The 15,974-nt window shown below is 39.1% G+C and overlaps 1 protein-coding gene across 4 annotated transcripts in view; it reads right to left on the reverse strand.

The window, feature by feature from the left end:
- Positions 1-1,149: 1,149 nt before the first annotated feature.
- CCDC186 (coiled-coil domain containing 186) overlaps positions 1,150-15,974 on the reverse strand; it is a 42,688-nt gene continuing 27,863 nt past the window's right edge. For all 4 annotated transcript variants that reach the window (XM_083441086.1, XM_083441088.1, XM_083441087.1 and 1 more), the window contains 7 exons: positions 14,437-14,579; positions 12,819-13,074; positions 11,509-11,698; positions 11,342-11,422; positions 9,746-9,956; positions 7,901-8,120; positions 1,150-7,573 (listed from right to left, as the gene is read on the reverse strand). In XM_083441086.1, coding sequence (XP_083297212.1) covers positions 7,490-7,573; positions 7,901-8,120; positions 9,746-9,956; positions 11,342-11,422; positions 11,509-11,698; positions 12,819-13,074; positions 14,437-14,579 — 1,185 coding nt within the window. In that variant the 3' untranslated portion in view covers positions 1,150-7,489. The remainder of the gene's footprint in view (positions 7,574-7,900; positions 8,121-9,745; positions 9,957-11,341; positions 11,423-11,508; positions 11,699-12,818; positions 13,075-14,436; positions 14,580-15,974) is intronic.

The raw sequence follows: 15,974 nt of genomic DNA on the forward strand, positions 1-15,974 counted from the left end.
GGCGCATTTTGCAACAGAGAATCTCATTAGCGCAAAGAGTTCTGAGCTCTGGGCACAATCCTGTGCCTAAGATTTCAGATTAAAACAGCAGAGTAGAAGGAAAGGAGGACCTTTTTCTGCCTCCCCGCTTCCAGCTACTCTCTGAAGACTGTAGAAGAGACCCTCTTAAGAATATTAGGGGGGTGGGCAGGGGAAGGACTAGACCATGTGAAAAATGTATATAATACTTCAGAAATATTTTAATACTACTTCATTTTCAGCTTTGTATTCTTCTTATTTAAAAAGCATGCCTAGACATTTCGTTGTTGTACCCATAACCTAGGTTTAAGGTGTCATTTAGCTCCTAGCTTTCATATCTGTTTCTAACACTGACCTGAAATGCATATTTATAGGAGCCACCTTTCCGTAATTGAAACAGCTTTGTAAACTGTTTTAATGGTTGTATGCCACATTAGGCCTTATGGTGAAGGACAGCTTACAAATCATCATCATCATCATCATCCACCAGGCGTACACCTAAAGGAAATGTGTATATCTCCAGCCTCATCAGATCCATTAATTTAGTCACTAAGAAGTGGGTATGCATTGCAATGAGGGTATATAAAGGTAAAGGTACCCCTGCCCATACGGGCCAGTCGTGTCCGACTCTAGGGTTGTGCACCCATCTCACTTAAGAGGCCGGGGGCCAGCGCTGTCTGGAGACACTTCTGGGTCACGTGGCCAGCGTGACGAAGCTGCTCTGGTGAGCTGGCACCAGTGCAGCACACGGAAACGCCATTTACCTTCCCGCTTTATAAAGCGGTACCTATTTATCTACTTGCACTTAGGGGTGCTTTTGAACTGCTAGGTGGGCAGGAGCTGGGACCGAACGATGGGAGCTCACCCCGCTGCAGGGATTCGAACCGCCGACCATGCGATCGGCAAGCCATAGGCACTGAGGTTTTACCCACAGCGCCACCTGCGTCTCTAATGAGGGTATATATACGTACATTAATTTTTTGCAGGATGAAGGTGTATAAGTTAACAAGAACCAATTGTTAAAATGTCTTTTTAAAAATCCATAAATTGTAGGTTATGTACAGAGGGTCAAAATTAAGTATTTTCCCAGACATGTTGCTGTCAGAAGTACTAAACAGAAGCACCGGCACATTTGTTTGTGGCATTTATTATTTCAAAGTCCAATATATACATAATGTATATCCATGTATTGGGGGGGGGCATCATTTATACAGAAATATCTACAGAATATGATTTAGTCAAGCCATTGTTTTCTATATTTTTGTCATAATACACATACATACAAATGGAAGATTGGACATAATGAAATTATCAGCACTCAAAGTAGATAAATAATATAATCATTTCTGGAAAAATATGTTCAACACCTGTAATGAACTGAGAGATCCACACAGATATGGCATCGTTTTCCCTTCAATTTGTTTTCGCTAGAGGATATGAAGTGTTTTCTAGCACCACCTACTGTTGTTTCAAAATATTAAACTACCTTGCTTTAAAAGGATTATGAATAAAGTAACATTCATAGGGGCTTGTTTACTCTAAAGTTATATTATGAACAGAAAGAACACTCCCACCCCTCTATTCTTCAGGAACAAGATGCACTTTTAAAGTAGAACACGTCTGCTGTCTTAGAAAACAGGTGGTTTTGGTCCTCATTACTAAGCCTTAGTACTATTTGCAAATGATTAACTTGAAGGAAATGAGTTGCAAACAAATTAATCATCAATAAGAGCAGAGTATTTTTTATTTTATTTTTTTGCTAAGGATGGCAGTCAATAGTAACTGGAGGGGAGCTACTAACCTCAGTAGGAACATCAAGTGATTGCTTGCATGTATGACTGAGCTGCCACAAATGTTAATTCCAAGTTCGAACCATCACCCAACATCACCTGAAATACGACACTCTTCAATGCAGTCAAGTGATGTACATACTTGGGTACACCATCTAATTTGCGCACTCTTTTAAAATTCCATGAACGCTGTCTACATGCATATACAAGTCAGTGTTCTAGGTCTGTCAGCATTCCCTCTTGCATGACAGATGTCCTCAGATGACAGTAACCCTGCCTCTATGTATGCATATTTTCTGTTACAGAAATATCTGTGATTTACCACTTTCATGTACATGCAGACAGCCGCCAAGAGGAATTACTGTCATTTTTCTAAACAAAGAATAACGTAGGTTGCCTCACAGATAGATGTCAACTTGTTAACAACCAACGCTGTGATTTTGACACTGGGTAAAGGTTGTTGCTCTTCAGGAAATGGAATTAAAAACTTGCTGGAGCGTACCAAGATTTTGAACCCAAATCTGTGAGTAACCACCTCATTTAGAACAGATATCGGGACTGGCTGCCAAGCTGACCTGTGTCTGAAAACCACGTAGCACTTGAATTTAAAAGCCTAGAAAGAGAAGAATAAGATACGAAACCCAAGTCATTCTGTTAACAGAAGATGGAATCTTAAATTCTGGTGGAAGGAACAGCTTTGTCCTTTCAAGAATGCTGCCAATATCTTTGTCTCAAAATGAAGAGCTCGTTCTTTTATCTCTAACACTTTCTGTGAATTGTGCCATGGTCATTTCAGACTCTGCTTTTTAAGAGACTCCTATGAGGCTAGAAAGATTGGACAACAGACTTAGCAGCTCAGTCCTGGTTATGGCCCATCTACACTCTTCATGTATCATGCCACTTAACAGTCATGGCTTCCCCCAAATAATTCTGTGACCTGAAGTTTGTTAAGGGTGCTGAGAGTTGTTATGAGTCTCCTATTTTTCTCCCAGGGTTACAACTGCCGGAGCTCCCTGGAAGGAGGGACTGATTGTTAAACTACTCTGAGAATGAGCTCTGTGAGAACAGGGATTTCTTTACAACTTTTGAGCACCCTTAAAAAACCTAGTGTTTCTTAAGGGGGTAAATCATGATGGTTCAAAGTGGCATGATGATGATGCTTTAAAGGTATGGTGCAGAAGGGGGGGGGGTGTCTGTCTATAAAGCTCCATGGGGTTCAAGGGGAGGTTAATCCCAGAAAAGTGCAAAGGCCTGCAGCCAAAGGACTGGGTTACTCTTAAATATACTTTCTTTCTTGAACGGGATTTGAAAAGGAAGAAAAGTAATGTGCAGTTTATTTGGAACATCAGAAATGCATTGGATAGTGGTAACATCACTTTATTTTTTCTAATTTATTTTCATATTGAAGCAATTTCCTATATATATTTTCCCTGTTCATAGCATGCACTAATCCTTGTATTACCATTGTCTGACGAAAACTCCCTTATTTAATTAGTTTAAATTATCAGGAATTAAAGACCAATTAAGATGTCATGTTGCGTACTGGGGACATACAATGCTGCAAAACATGTGCCATTCCTAGAGCAAGTTTTCTCCAGATACTGCTTGATAATATTTCATGCATATGAAGACTCAGGCCCATGAAAGCTTCTATGCCATAACAAATTTGTTAGCCTTTAAGGCGCTACAAAACTCTGGGGTTTTTTTTATTACTAACCCCTTCTATAAATGGCTGAATCACCATTTTTATCATTTGGATGGTTTGCTGCAGGTAGCCCTGAAGAGGTCTCTAATTAAGCATTCTGAATATTCAAAAAGAAGGTGGCCTAATATGCTGACCTAAATACCTCTGACGGTAAAAGAATAGCATTAAGTATGCCTGCTTCCTCTGGGTGGTCTAAGCTACTTCTACTACACAGAAAAGTAGGTAGGCGGAAAACTATGGTAGTGGTAAAGTAAACTCAATATTGATAGATTCGTGCATACTCCACAATTCAGTGCAAACACAAAGTACAGTGCTGGCCATGAAGATGCTCTGGTCATGGTAATAATGATTGGCTTGCCCATATAAAATGGCAAATTCAGCTGTCTGTGACAAAGATTTGGATCAGGAGGAAGAGGTGGTTAACTGTTCTAGGGGTGGGGACTGCAACCCAGGAAGATAAAATCTTATTTTTTAAAGAATGTGCTTGTGGGAGGGGTTTTTGTTTTTGTTTTTTTGGTTATGTCTTTTGTGTTTTTATGTTGTGAACTGCCCTGAGATATTTGAATGAAGGGCAGTATAACATTTATTATTTATTATTTCCTTCTCATGCTAACCCTTTGCTCCCACAGCACTGCTATTTCTCATCTGAATCTTCCCTGGCTACTTTTCTCAATTACAGATCTCCCCTCATCTTGTCAAGTTGCCCTCACAGCATTTGCAAATTGCATCTATGAAAGAATGGCAAAGATACAATCAAATTAAATTGCTCTCCAATAATTCCACCTTCAAAGTGATCTTAAAATGCAAAGGGCTGATTCAAATTGATAGTCTGTCTGAACACTTCCTTGAGAAAATACCTTGAGACATACTCTAACAATTTGGGGTGTGCAGTCTCCCGGTTGTACAAAGTACAGAAGTTGTTCATGCAGCAGTTACTATCCTGTTTGTTGGCATATTCTGCACAGAGCACTCGCTCAATACAAAAAGCCGTTTTTCATTTTGTATGCCAATGAAAACAGATGGCTTTGTGGCAAACCTCTTAAGTGTTGTAGCCATCTATGTTTTACTCAGTGTAGTCCCACTGCAATTAATGGTGCTAAGTCATCCATTAATTTCAATGGGTCTACTCTGAATATAGCTCACACTAGATACAGCACCAAATATCCAGTTCTGCTTGTGCCATCTACCATCACACAATTGGTTTACCACAAGCTGAGAGTTGCTGTCCAGGCATATCACACACACTCAAGTTTATTGATATCCTCCATTCAGAAAAAGAGTAAGCAATCAGGCCTATTAAAAGGCTTATCAAAATAATGGCTTCCACCACATCACCCTTCTCTGAGCTCTTTTTTCATCTTAATAGTCTAAGTCAAACTCTGTCCTGGACCAATTCACAGAGGTGAAAAGGAAGTTCTTCCCTTCCAAAACATCTGTGTTCCTCATGAAAGGAGAAAAGGAGGTTCACCCTAGGCTGGATGTATTTTAAACAAGACTCAGTGCAATTGCAAATATACAACTTTTCAAGCATATATAGTAGATAGGCTAAATTTGTGGTGCGCAGTGATGCACTATTCTGAAAATAAATACACTTCTGCCATTAAAAACCCCAAGAAATTCTGGGTTGGTTGGTTGGTTGGTTTTGTGTGCAAACACTCCTTAATTCCTGATCCTTAAAAACAAGTAATTGGTGATTAACAATGACCCCCTTGAAGGAAAAACTGCAGACTTGTACAGTTTCAGTTACTCCAGCTCTAATTTATACACAATGAAGTAACACTAAACAGGGGAAAGTGTCTAATTTTGTATGTACAAGACTGAGGACAGTTCTTTCTCCCCAGCACCATAAAGTTTCCATTTGGAAGGCAAACATGTTTTGCTAATGTGATGTTGCTACTGTACACAAGTATGAAATGCATGGCTTTTTAAAAAATACAAACTCTAGCAGTATATACATATTTGTACAAATATATTTGTTTAGGGTTCCTTTTTGTTTTTAAAGAGCAGTTCTCTCAAAGTGAGACTCAATCCACACACGTGAGAAGAGGGATGGAGCCTATGTAAGAAGTTCAAGTTGAGTTTTGTATTTCAAACGAACAAATGAAAAGAAACATTGCAACTTGAAATAGAGGCTGCCTTCCTCTCAAGCCTCCACCCTTGGGTGGGGAAGGGCGGGGGACTGAAGGAAGAAAGTTAATTAAATTTGAATGGCATATGTCAATTTCTTTTCATTACCCTTAGTCACATGGGCGTCAAGATATTTGATGCAGTATAGCTTTGGAAAGCTACTATATTCTAATAAGGCAAAACAAAGCAATGACCTAGTTGGAATAATGCATTTACCGTACGCCAATGACTTCCTGAAAGGGGAAGGCAAGCATCTGCTTCATCTTCCTCCTATCAGGACAAGCTCAAGCCTGAACATGCACTGCCCTCTTCTCAAAAAGGAACATGAAAAACCGCATATTATCACTTCAAGGTTTAAAGCATAAGAAACCAGAGCCTCCCTTTTATTGCTCTGCTCCCTGGAAATGCATGCTAGCGCTCGTCAAAGCAAGAGAAAGAGAAAAGCCTGAAGTTCCCACCAGCTTCTTCTCTTCCCAAAACTGCCTCGATAACTTAATTTTACTTGTTGCTCTTGAGCTTTTACTAAGTACATGCTATCCACCAGCAAGACTACTCAAGTGCTCAGTTATTTCCAATGCTTTGCAATTTGTATTTTAGGAATCGCATAGCTCACATACATATTTTTGGCAGAGATGCAGCTGTTCATTATTGTCTCCTGGTGGTGCCTATCATTTCAGCAGCCAATAGTGGGTAGCTTTTTCTGTTCATTCTGTGCCAGGCTTGTGGCCCTCCAGATTGCAGGGCAGATCCCATTGCCCCCGACCACGCTGACTAGAACGTATGGAAGTTAAGAGTCCAACAAGACATGGAGGGTCACAAGCTGTCACTCACCATTCTTAAGAAAGCTTGTATGTAGTCATTTCTTGTAGCAGACTACCATAGTTTTGTAGTGTATAGACAACTTAAGTTCCCTAGTAAATACCTCTTTTCCTTCTTCCGCCCACGTAGAAGTATGGCCGTGCCAGCACATGGGCAGATATGAGACAGGCGATAAAGTAGCAAGAGTATATGTTTATGCCACAGCACACACATGCAACTGCTATTTCCATTTAAATTTACAAAGCCTTGCAAGGGTTCAAATAATAAATAGCTCTGTATTTTATTAGCAATCTCTGTAGGTGAAATCCTGGTTTCAACAGCTCACATCAATTAGCTGCAGAAGTTTCTCTTTCAATTATTCTCTTTAATTAAAAAATAATAATAATCCAATTCACATCCAAGAAGTCAGCAGGGATTTTAAAAAAATTCTCTCGTCTCCAATTGATAAAATATGCAGTACCATGCCCTTAGAGAACAGTCTACTATGAAAGTCTTTTCCAATGCATGTTATAAATAAAATCAACCAATTTAAATAAATCCAAGAGAGGAAGTGCATGTGTGTGAGTGTTTGGTTTCCCCCAGACATATATCCTCTGGAGGGCAATAAGTTTAATATGTCCAATGGACAACCCTCTCCATCACTACCCACCCCCAAGAACTGCAAAACCCAAGAGTCTTTCCTTCCACCAAGCTTCTTCATTAACAGGGTACTGTAGTTGCACAAAGCAGAATTATTATTTTTTCTCTCTCTCTAAATATAAGTGCATAAAATGGTGCATGTTGATATCTTGTTTCAGTGAAAAGCAATATGGATGCACATAGCGTTCAGAAAAGTTCACCAAGAGTTTTCCATCACTTCAGGCAAAGCAAGCGCTGGGCCTTGGGCCTTGTAAACCTCGCTCATAAACATACTCCAGTTTGCTTTATTAAAGCTTCATGGGATTGACAGAAGACACTGGCGGATATCCAGGTTATATACCAACAGGGTATGGAGCACCTGTCTTTTCTGCCTCCTTGGTCTTGCTCTCAGCTATGTTTGCTTCAGTCTCTGTTCCAGTTCATGCTGCTGCTTAATTAGCCGTTCTATTTCTGTTCCTAGTGTTTGCAGATTTTCCTTTGAAGAAAATAGAGGGGGAAATTAGTGGACTCTATGATACCCAATTAAACAAAAAAACAGTGCCTTGTCTTCAAGGTTGAATGAATTCAAGTCCACTGCAATTTGAAACCTGCACACATTAGTAAGAAAGAAAGGATAGATTTACTCAAAATTATTTCACTTCAGGGTACACATGACAGTCTGCCTAGATATTTTAACTTTGTTCAGAGCATGTCTAAAAGGCTTTTTTCTATAATAGCTTGCAGTCATATACCATCACTTAAAAAACAACAACCAAGGTGCGATGAAAAGCATGATGTATTCTAATTTTCTATTTCAAATTACCTTCAGGGTAATATTCTTCAATAAAGTGTCCTCCAGGACTGCTTGGAGCTTCCTGTTTATCTCCAGAGAGAGTTCCAAAGTGAGCCCACTGTCTGCTGGGTGAGATGTGTAGAGAGAGGCCATAATCCCACCACGCCTACTTAAATGCACTTTATTGAAATCAGAGGCCTCAGATGACAATGTGCCAGCTTCTTCCCTCAAAATGTAGCTCTGGATTATTCTGTAGAAAGTAAAACAGTGTAAGATAGTGACAACATGAAAGAACACAGGAAGCTAATTTGTCCTGTCAGAAAATTAGTCCATCTAACTCAGCATTGTCCCTACACGCAGAGTGTCGCAGAGTGAACTCAGTGGGAGAAATGCTATTATTGTTCTATAAAAATGTTACATTGGGAACACTACCTTATTAAGAATAGTTTCTAGGTAGAGCAAAAACACTTCAAAGTATGCTGTTTTATATATTTAAACATAAAGGCAACTTTCCTAGCCAAACTTGCTGTGGTCCTTTTCCCAAGACACAATAGCAGCTCATAATTCCCAAACGGGAATTTGCACCAGCAAAAACCTCAAGATGTTTAAATTGACAAAACTGCTTTTAGAGGTGGCATCATGTCCTAGCAGTTTCCAACTGGTCATATAGTCCTCAGAATCACCATCACCGTTAAAAGGAAACAAACTTGGTCAGACGTCAAGCAGTGGCCTGCAGAGCCAAACTCTAACTAGTGTTCCCAAATTTTGTCCTCATTGTTAACTCTAAGAGCCATCATATGTACATTTCTTAGGGAGTTTAGCTGAAGGGGTCTCCAACTGATGAGAGTTGGCTATACAGTGGTACCTTGGGTTAAGTACTTAATTCGTTCTGGAGGTCCGTTCTTAACCTGAAACTGTTCTTAACCTGAAGCACCCCTTTAGCTAATGGGACCTCCTGCTGCCACTGCAGCGCCAGAGCACGATTTCTGTTCTCATCATGAAGCAAAGTTCTTAACCTGAAGCACTATTTCTGGGTTAGCGGAGTCTGTAACCTGAAGCGTATGCAACCCGAGGTACCACTGTATTGTTCTCATTGTGAAAAAGAAAGTGAGGAACTCACAAAAATAATTTGACTTCATGACACCAAGTGTCACCAAGTGCAAATAGATTCCAGCTTGTGGCTACAGCAATCATGTACTGTATTCTGAAAGTAGGTGTACAGTACACTTTGCTGCAGCTATGTGTGCTACACAACTACTTAGCAGCTTCAAACTGAAACAGCTCGTGCAAATTAACTGTGCCGTGTGTTTCTTTTTTCTTTTGCAAAGGTGACGAGCTTAGTGTCTAACATCTGCCAGCATAAGAATTGTGAAGGAAACTTTCGGCTTAATGCTTCCCAGTCGGTAATTTGCTAAGATTCAATTTGCATGAAAGGTAGTAATTAAAGAGAACAGCAAATTGCTATGGAAGCACTTTCAGAATTCACGTTCAAATCAGATTTTTTTAAAAAAACAGCACAGACTACTTTACATACGTCAACACACATAATTAGCTTTGAATCACTACAGTTTAATTAACATTGCTATTTTAGTTTAATTCTATGGTAAGTTCTGTTTACTATTAAGATATTTCGTTTACCAAATTAGCGCCTATATATGAGAAATGGAGGAAACTTTCATTGCAGAAGCGTGCCCTCCACCCTCACCCTGAAAAACATGGAACTACATTGGGGCTATATTGAGGTGTCTGGCACCATTTCCATTCCCGATGAAGTTATCCAGCTACCATACAGAGTACCAGTGTTAACTTTAAACACAGCATCTTGCATTGTATTTTTTCAAACTGATTACCAAATGGAGCAGGTGTTGTACATACTTGGTTTTTTTCCTGATTTCTTCAACCAGCTGTTTGATATGATCCTCCATGAACTCCATCTTCTCATTTTTCCGAGCATGGGCTTTCTGTAACCTTACTATTCTCTCAATCAAGATGGTCTTGTCCACTTCAGGGAAATGATCCACAGCTACTGAAGAGCCACTGTTTTCTGGCGAGCGATCTTCATTACTGCTTCGAGCATTAAGCGATCCTGTCAAAACCAATGACATCTTAATTGCAATGCATGGCTCTCAAACAAATAAAGAAAAGTTATCTTTATAAAGGATTTTAATCTGCATTTTGACATAATAATCCACAAAAATTGCTAACATATAAAAATATAAAATGCAGTATGAAAATCTAAAATACTCATTTCATAATAGTACTAAAACCTAAACTGCCTTGAGATTGTGAATTGCCTTGAGATCTTTTGATGAGAGGTGGTATAGAAATCTGATAAAGTAATCTAATCAAGACTAGTACAGACAAGCTATAGAACTCAGGCAGACCTCAGCAAAGCAACCCAAATTTATAATAACTACTAAAAATCACAGGGGGGTGGGTTCTGCCAAGGACACTTAAAGGAGGCTACCCAATTGCAGAAGCTGTAAAGGAAGGTCTTATTACAAGTGACTACCACCCTGACTGTTAAACAAACATATTCAGAATTGTGCCAAGGTTTTACCATGTAAAATGTTGTTCCAGTTTAGAATCTGGTCAAATTCAAGAGTGCCTCCCCTTTTTGATTACTAAAATGGAAATATGATGGAGGTTGAAAAAACAACAAAACTTGAACATTTAGATTTGTGCAGAGCCTTTGACGCCACTTACAGACCTTGCAAGATGATGGCAGGCCTCTGCACAGACAGATAATTCCACTCCATGTTCAAAGTAATAGAGAAGCAATGAATTTTAAAGCAGCAGACTCACTGTTGTAAAACATGAATTGATTTTTCATTTGTGCACTGCCAGCTTCCAAGGAAGCAATACTAAAAAGGTAACTGATTTGTATTTGCCATCGAACACATAGTCAGGAAGATATAAAAAACCAGCAAGCTATAAATGCTAAGGTTAAACTCTCCAAGAACTATTCCATTATTTCATGGTAGCCTCACACAACTGTAATTGTATTCAAGATTCAGAGCTCTTAGAGCAAATTAATGGCTGGAACATTAGAGCAGGCATTTGAGCAGTTAAAGTTGCCCAATGGGTTTTCTTTTTCCAATTGCCTGATAAAGTGAATACACAATACCTGTTCTAGATAAATTATTTCTGGAATAAAGTATGACTGTCATCAACTACTGTCATTTAGTTATTGTAATCCATTCCTTGTATAAGTCAACGTGCTTTTTTTTCACTGAAGAAAATAAGTTACGGTGAATTACTATTAATATAGAACTGGTTGGATAAGAAATCTCAACAGATGTGGGTTCAGGTATATCATAATCTGGTGGGGGATAAGTGTTAGTAACTGGCGTGGTTGGGGGAAATCATGCTGGTGAAAATGTACTGTGAGAACTACAATATGTTTTATTGGCATGATTTTGGTAGGGTATTTTAAAAGAAATAATTGATGAGACTAATCAAACAACCTACCTGATGAGCTAGAACGACTCCCCATACTGCTGACATCTTTATCGTAGTTGCCGTTTTCAAACTGATCTAATTTTCTTCGTGCTAAGGGAACAAACCATAAATTATTTGATGCAGTGCTAATATTTGTGGGGAAAAGCCATACAAACCAAAGCCTGAGAAATATTAACCTTGCTGAAGTTGCTTGGTGAGGTCTTTCAGATTTGCAGCATGCTTTCGCTTCTGAGTAACCAACTCATCTTTTAGTTCATCTGCTTTAGTGTTGAGGTCTGCTAATGCTTTCTGTTGAGATGCTAATTCAGCCTGCAACGCTTGAACATTGTTTCTGTGAAGTTCCTCTTCTTTCTGCAATTTACTTGCCTGAATTTATAAAATGAAACACATATAGTTATGCAGTACAAATTAAGATGTGTTATCATTTGCTTTCCCCATTGTCCACTGAGTATTTCATACAGTTTTAAAACACATTGCAAAGAGAGAGAGAAAAGACCCAATATACCAACTGTTTATATTCCAATCCACTATATTGTTCCTGGGGGCTTTGAAGAATATGGTTGTCATGGAATATAAGAATCTGTTGTGAGGAACGGGATTGATCAGATTAGCTGTCCCCATGTGTTATGAAGTACAAGCATTCATACTTCCACAGGCCCTATTTCCTCCCACAGTTATGGAGAATTTGGAGCTTTGCTGCCCATGTTATGCTATACGTGATTTCAGTTTCCAATTTCTGAAATGTAAGCTTGTATATATTCATTTCACATACTGCAAAGCATTTATTTAATGCTTCAAATGGGCTAGGACGTTGCATAGAAGCCAACCTGCCAGAAAACTTGCAATCTACATTAGGTGGCCAACAAGATGCACAGCTCAAGGAAGCACCAGAGGACTGCACAAGGCAGACAAGACTTTCAGAACTCCCAGCAACCACTTCCTTAAAGTGAGATCCATACTATTTACAGCGGGAGGCACAGCCTTCAGTTGTTAAACCATTTGTGGTGCAATGCTTCTTACCCATCATCCCCAGCCACTACCTAAGTCAAGCCGGTTAACAGGCCACTTATAATGAGCGTTATGCATGTGTCTGGCTGTGTTTTTTTCCTATTCAGACTGCCCCGTGTTTATTCAAATAGCACCCCCCTCCCCAAGAAGAAATCTGCCAAATTTGGCTTCAGCAGTGGCACACGGAAGCAGGGTTTCTCCTATTCACTATAAATATAGTAAAATGCACCTGCCTTTGTGCAGATTGGCTGACTGGCTCAAAGGCAGGGGCTGATGACATTTTCAAGGTTTCCTTCAGGTAGGCAGGAATTATTTCATCGTGCTTTGGCCCAACTGTACCATCTCTATTTTAATTATGCCATTTACTGAGCAACAGCAGAAGCAGCAGGAATACATCCGGGCTTATTCCAAGGCTTAGGGTTTAATTAAAAACATTAGTTACATAAGCCTTAACCAATTAATTGAAATTCTGATTTACCAGTTCTTCTCTTGCTTGCTTCACTAGTTCCAGCTGATTCTGAGACTCTCTCTCGCTGTAGGTGATCTTGTCTACTTGCATTTGTAGGGAGTTGGTTTCCGACTGCAGTTGGGCGTTCTTAGTACTCAGCTTTTCAGTGAAGACCAATAGCTCCGATTCTCTTTTCCGGCTGCCATCAATGTCCTTCTGGAAGTCAGTAAGCAGAGAGTTGAGACTGCCCAGTTCTTCCTTCAAGGAGTTAATCTCTTGTTCATCTCTGAAATCAAGAGTGGACATCATTTTGAGATGTGAGAAGAGGAGTTCAAACTAGACAGGCAACTATCAGTTTCCTAGTTGATAGTTCGCACAATTCATATACACTTTGCAGTTAAAGCTATTGTGCTCATGGCTGCTTTGGTCCTGGTGTTGCTTAGGCCTGCTCTGCTATACAAGATACATATTTTTGGACATTGACTGTTTACTTGAGCAAATCATTATTGCAAAGTGAAATGAATGCTAGAAACCAGTTCTGTAGCTCACAGTCACGATGGCATATAGTTAAAGCTTTTAACTTCAAAATGAAGGAATGTTTCATTTTGGGATTCACTTTGATCATTAAGATGTTACTCATAAGTTGCAAATTGCAGGCACTGTGATTGCACATTTCCAAGAAAAAGCCAATGTTGCCATGTTAATTGGAAGAAATGCAAATGCTCAGTTCTACAAATCCTAAGGGAGGTTGAGAGTTGTTGAAACATTTCTACATCTCAGATAATTATTGCTTACAAGTGCCCTGGGCTGTGTGGGTGGTTCTCTATTTATATGATGCTCTTCTATATTCAGTATGCAACACATTTAACACCAAGAAAGCTGAAAATATACTCAAGGCCCTAGTTCACCCACACCATATGGAAACATGATTGTGCACAGATGTTTTTGTTCCGGTCGCCCGTAAGTTAGTTTGTTCTGTAATTTCCAAGTCTGAATTCTAGAAGTAAATCCACTGTAATTAAATGGAGTCTTGCTGATGTTAAACAAGGAGCAATTACACAGTCTGTTATTTTAATTGACTGTTCTTTTAAGGGAGACAAAAAATTGTGACTGGGACCCAGGTCAAAGTAAAAGACTGCATGGTATGAAAGCAAGGCACCTCTCAAGGAGATGAAGAGGATGAAGGGATGCAGATTAATTACTGAAGAAAAATGCAGAGAAATGGACACTTTTATTTTTTTTAATAAGGGTCCAATAGTTTTCTTAAAATAGCTTAAAATCCTATGCTTTTAACACAACATTATACATAAACATGTAGTTTTGAATAATCAAATCAAATTACTACTTTTTAAAAACTTTCTTCCCCTGACATCGTCATTTCCAGGGTATTAAATATTAAGTTGGACTGAAGTTGGTGCTAACTCTAGAAATGTCAAACAGCAACAAAATATTATATGCCATGTCCAAGGTTAAATCATTCAGTAAGGTTTATACCACACAAAACTTTGCTTGAATTGTACCCAAGTTGGGTGGCAGCATCAATTATTTGTTAGAAGAAGAGTACTCTCTAAGTATAATATATATATATATATTAAATATATATATTTTAAATATATATATCTATAAAACCAAAATGTAACTATCTTACCTCTGGTGGTGCTCCTGGAGCTGATCTATGGTTTTCACTTTGTCCAGCAGATTCTGAATCTCAGCCTTCTGGCGATTAATAATTTCTCTGTATTTTGATAATTCATCTTCTGTTCTCAGTCGTTCATCCTCTAGACACTTGACCTAAAAACAACAGAACTTGTTAAAGTAAATGGCGCATTTCATTCTTTCTGGTAGATTTTATTAGCTTTTTGAATCACAAACACTTCACACAGTGCTTCCCCTTTGTATCTGAGAATGCAAAGACCAGACTACAGTACTCAAAGGAGCAGATTACTGGCAACATTTTACTGCTTTGCTGAGAGAGCTGTACCAGTTGCCAATTTGTTACCAGGCTTACGGACCACCTGATTCCTTATGTGCCACATCACTCACTGAGTTGTTCTGATGGGACACTTCAGTAGTGCCCTATGCCCCTTGACAAGGGATCAAGCCATCAACATGGCAGGCCTTGTCTGGTGGTACGCCTTGCCACTAGCTGGAATCATACCTGGTGCCTTCTTTTAGGTGCAGAGGTCTTTCCAATGTGATTTCTTTTTACCAGCCAAACTTTATTGATGATGCTGTAGTATTCTGTATTTATTGTGTACGTCCCTCTGTTTTTTAAATATATATATATAGGTATATATATATATATATATAAAAACTGTGTTGTATAAACATTAAGATTTCATTTCATTTAACTTGCACAGACACAAGGTACCTGAAACTTAACCTATTTCTCCGCCATCCTAATCTTGCTTTTGTCATCGACTTCTTCATTTAAAGAATTCTTTCCCTACCTATCTGTTTACAAGAAGGGACACGATCTGTTTGGGAAAGTGCTCTGACAAAAGTATAATTACTTGTCATTTTCAGGGTTTGGGGTTTTAAAGTTAAGAGAAAAAGCCACCTGATCTCCAGGCATTGTTAGTTACAGTTACCGTAATCGGATAGGCCGTTTTAACAAAGTGTGTGGAAAGTATGGCAAGGAAAGAAAAAAGAACCACCATCTGCCTGAACTCAGCAGAATCGTAACCAGCTTTTAATATAAAGCAGTAAGGTTTTTCCCCTCCTAAACTTTGCAGAGAGAGGGGGGAAACCACAGATACAGCACTGCATCCTAAATGCTTAGGAGATATAGTGAAATGCAAATGTATTACATTTTAACATCTTGTGAATTGATGGCTCTCTAATGGAAATTAGCAACAGACAGGTTTCCTACCTGATTTTAGGGGAGTTTGAAGGCTCTACTGACAGATGATGCCATTTATTACATTTTTCAGAACAACAACTGAAAACTAAAGTTTTTACATTTTATCTCGACATAAATCAGCAAATAATGCACATCATATACAGTGGTGCCCCGCAAGACGAATGCCTCGCAAGACGGAAAACCCGCAAGACGAAAGGGGTTTCCGTCTTCAGAGGCGCTTCGCAAGACGAATTTCCCTATGGGCTTGCTTCGCAAGACGAAAATTGACGAAAATTTTTGAGGTTTTTTTCCGCTCCCAAACCCCTTTTTCTGAAGAGCTAAGC

The sequence above is a fragment of the Podarcis tiliguerta genome (assembly GCF_965153285.1).
Source record: "Podarcis tiliguerta genome assembly, chromosome: 5".
Classification (NCBI taxonomy): Eukaryota; Metazoa; Chordata; class Lepidosauria; order Squamata; family Lacertidae; genus Podarcis; species Podarcis tiliguerta.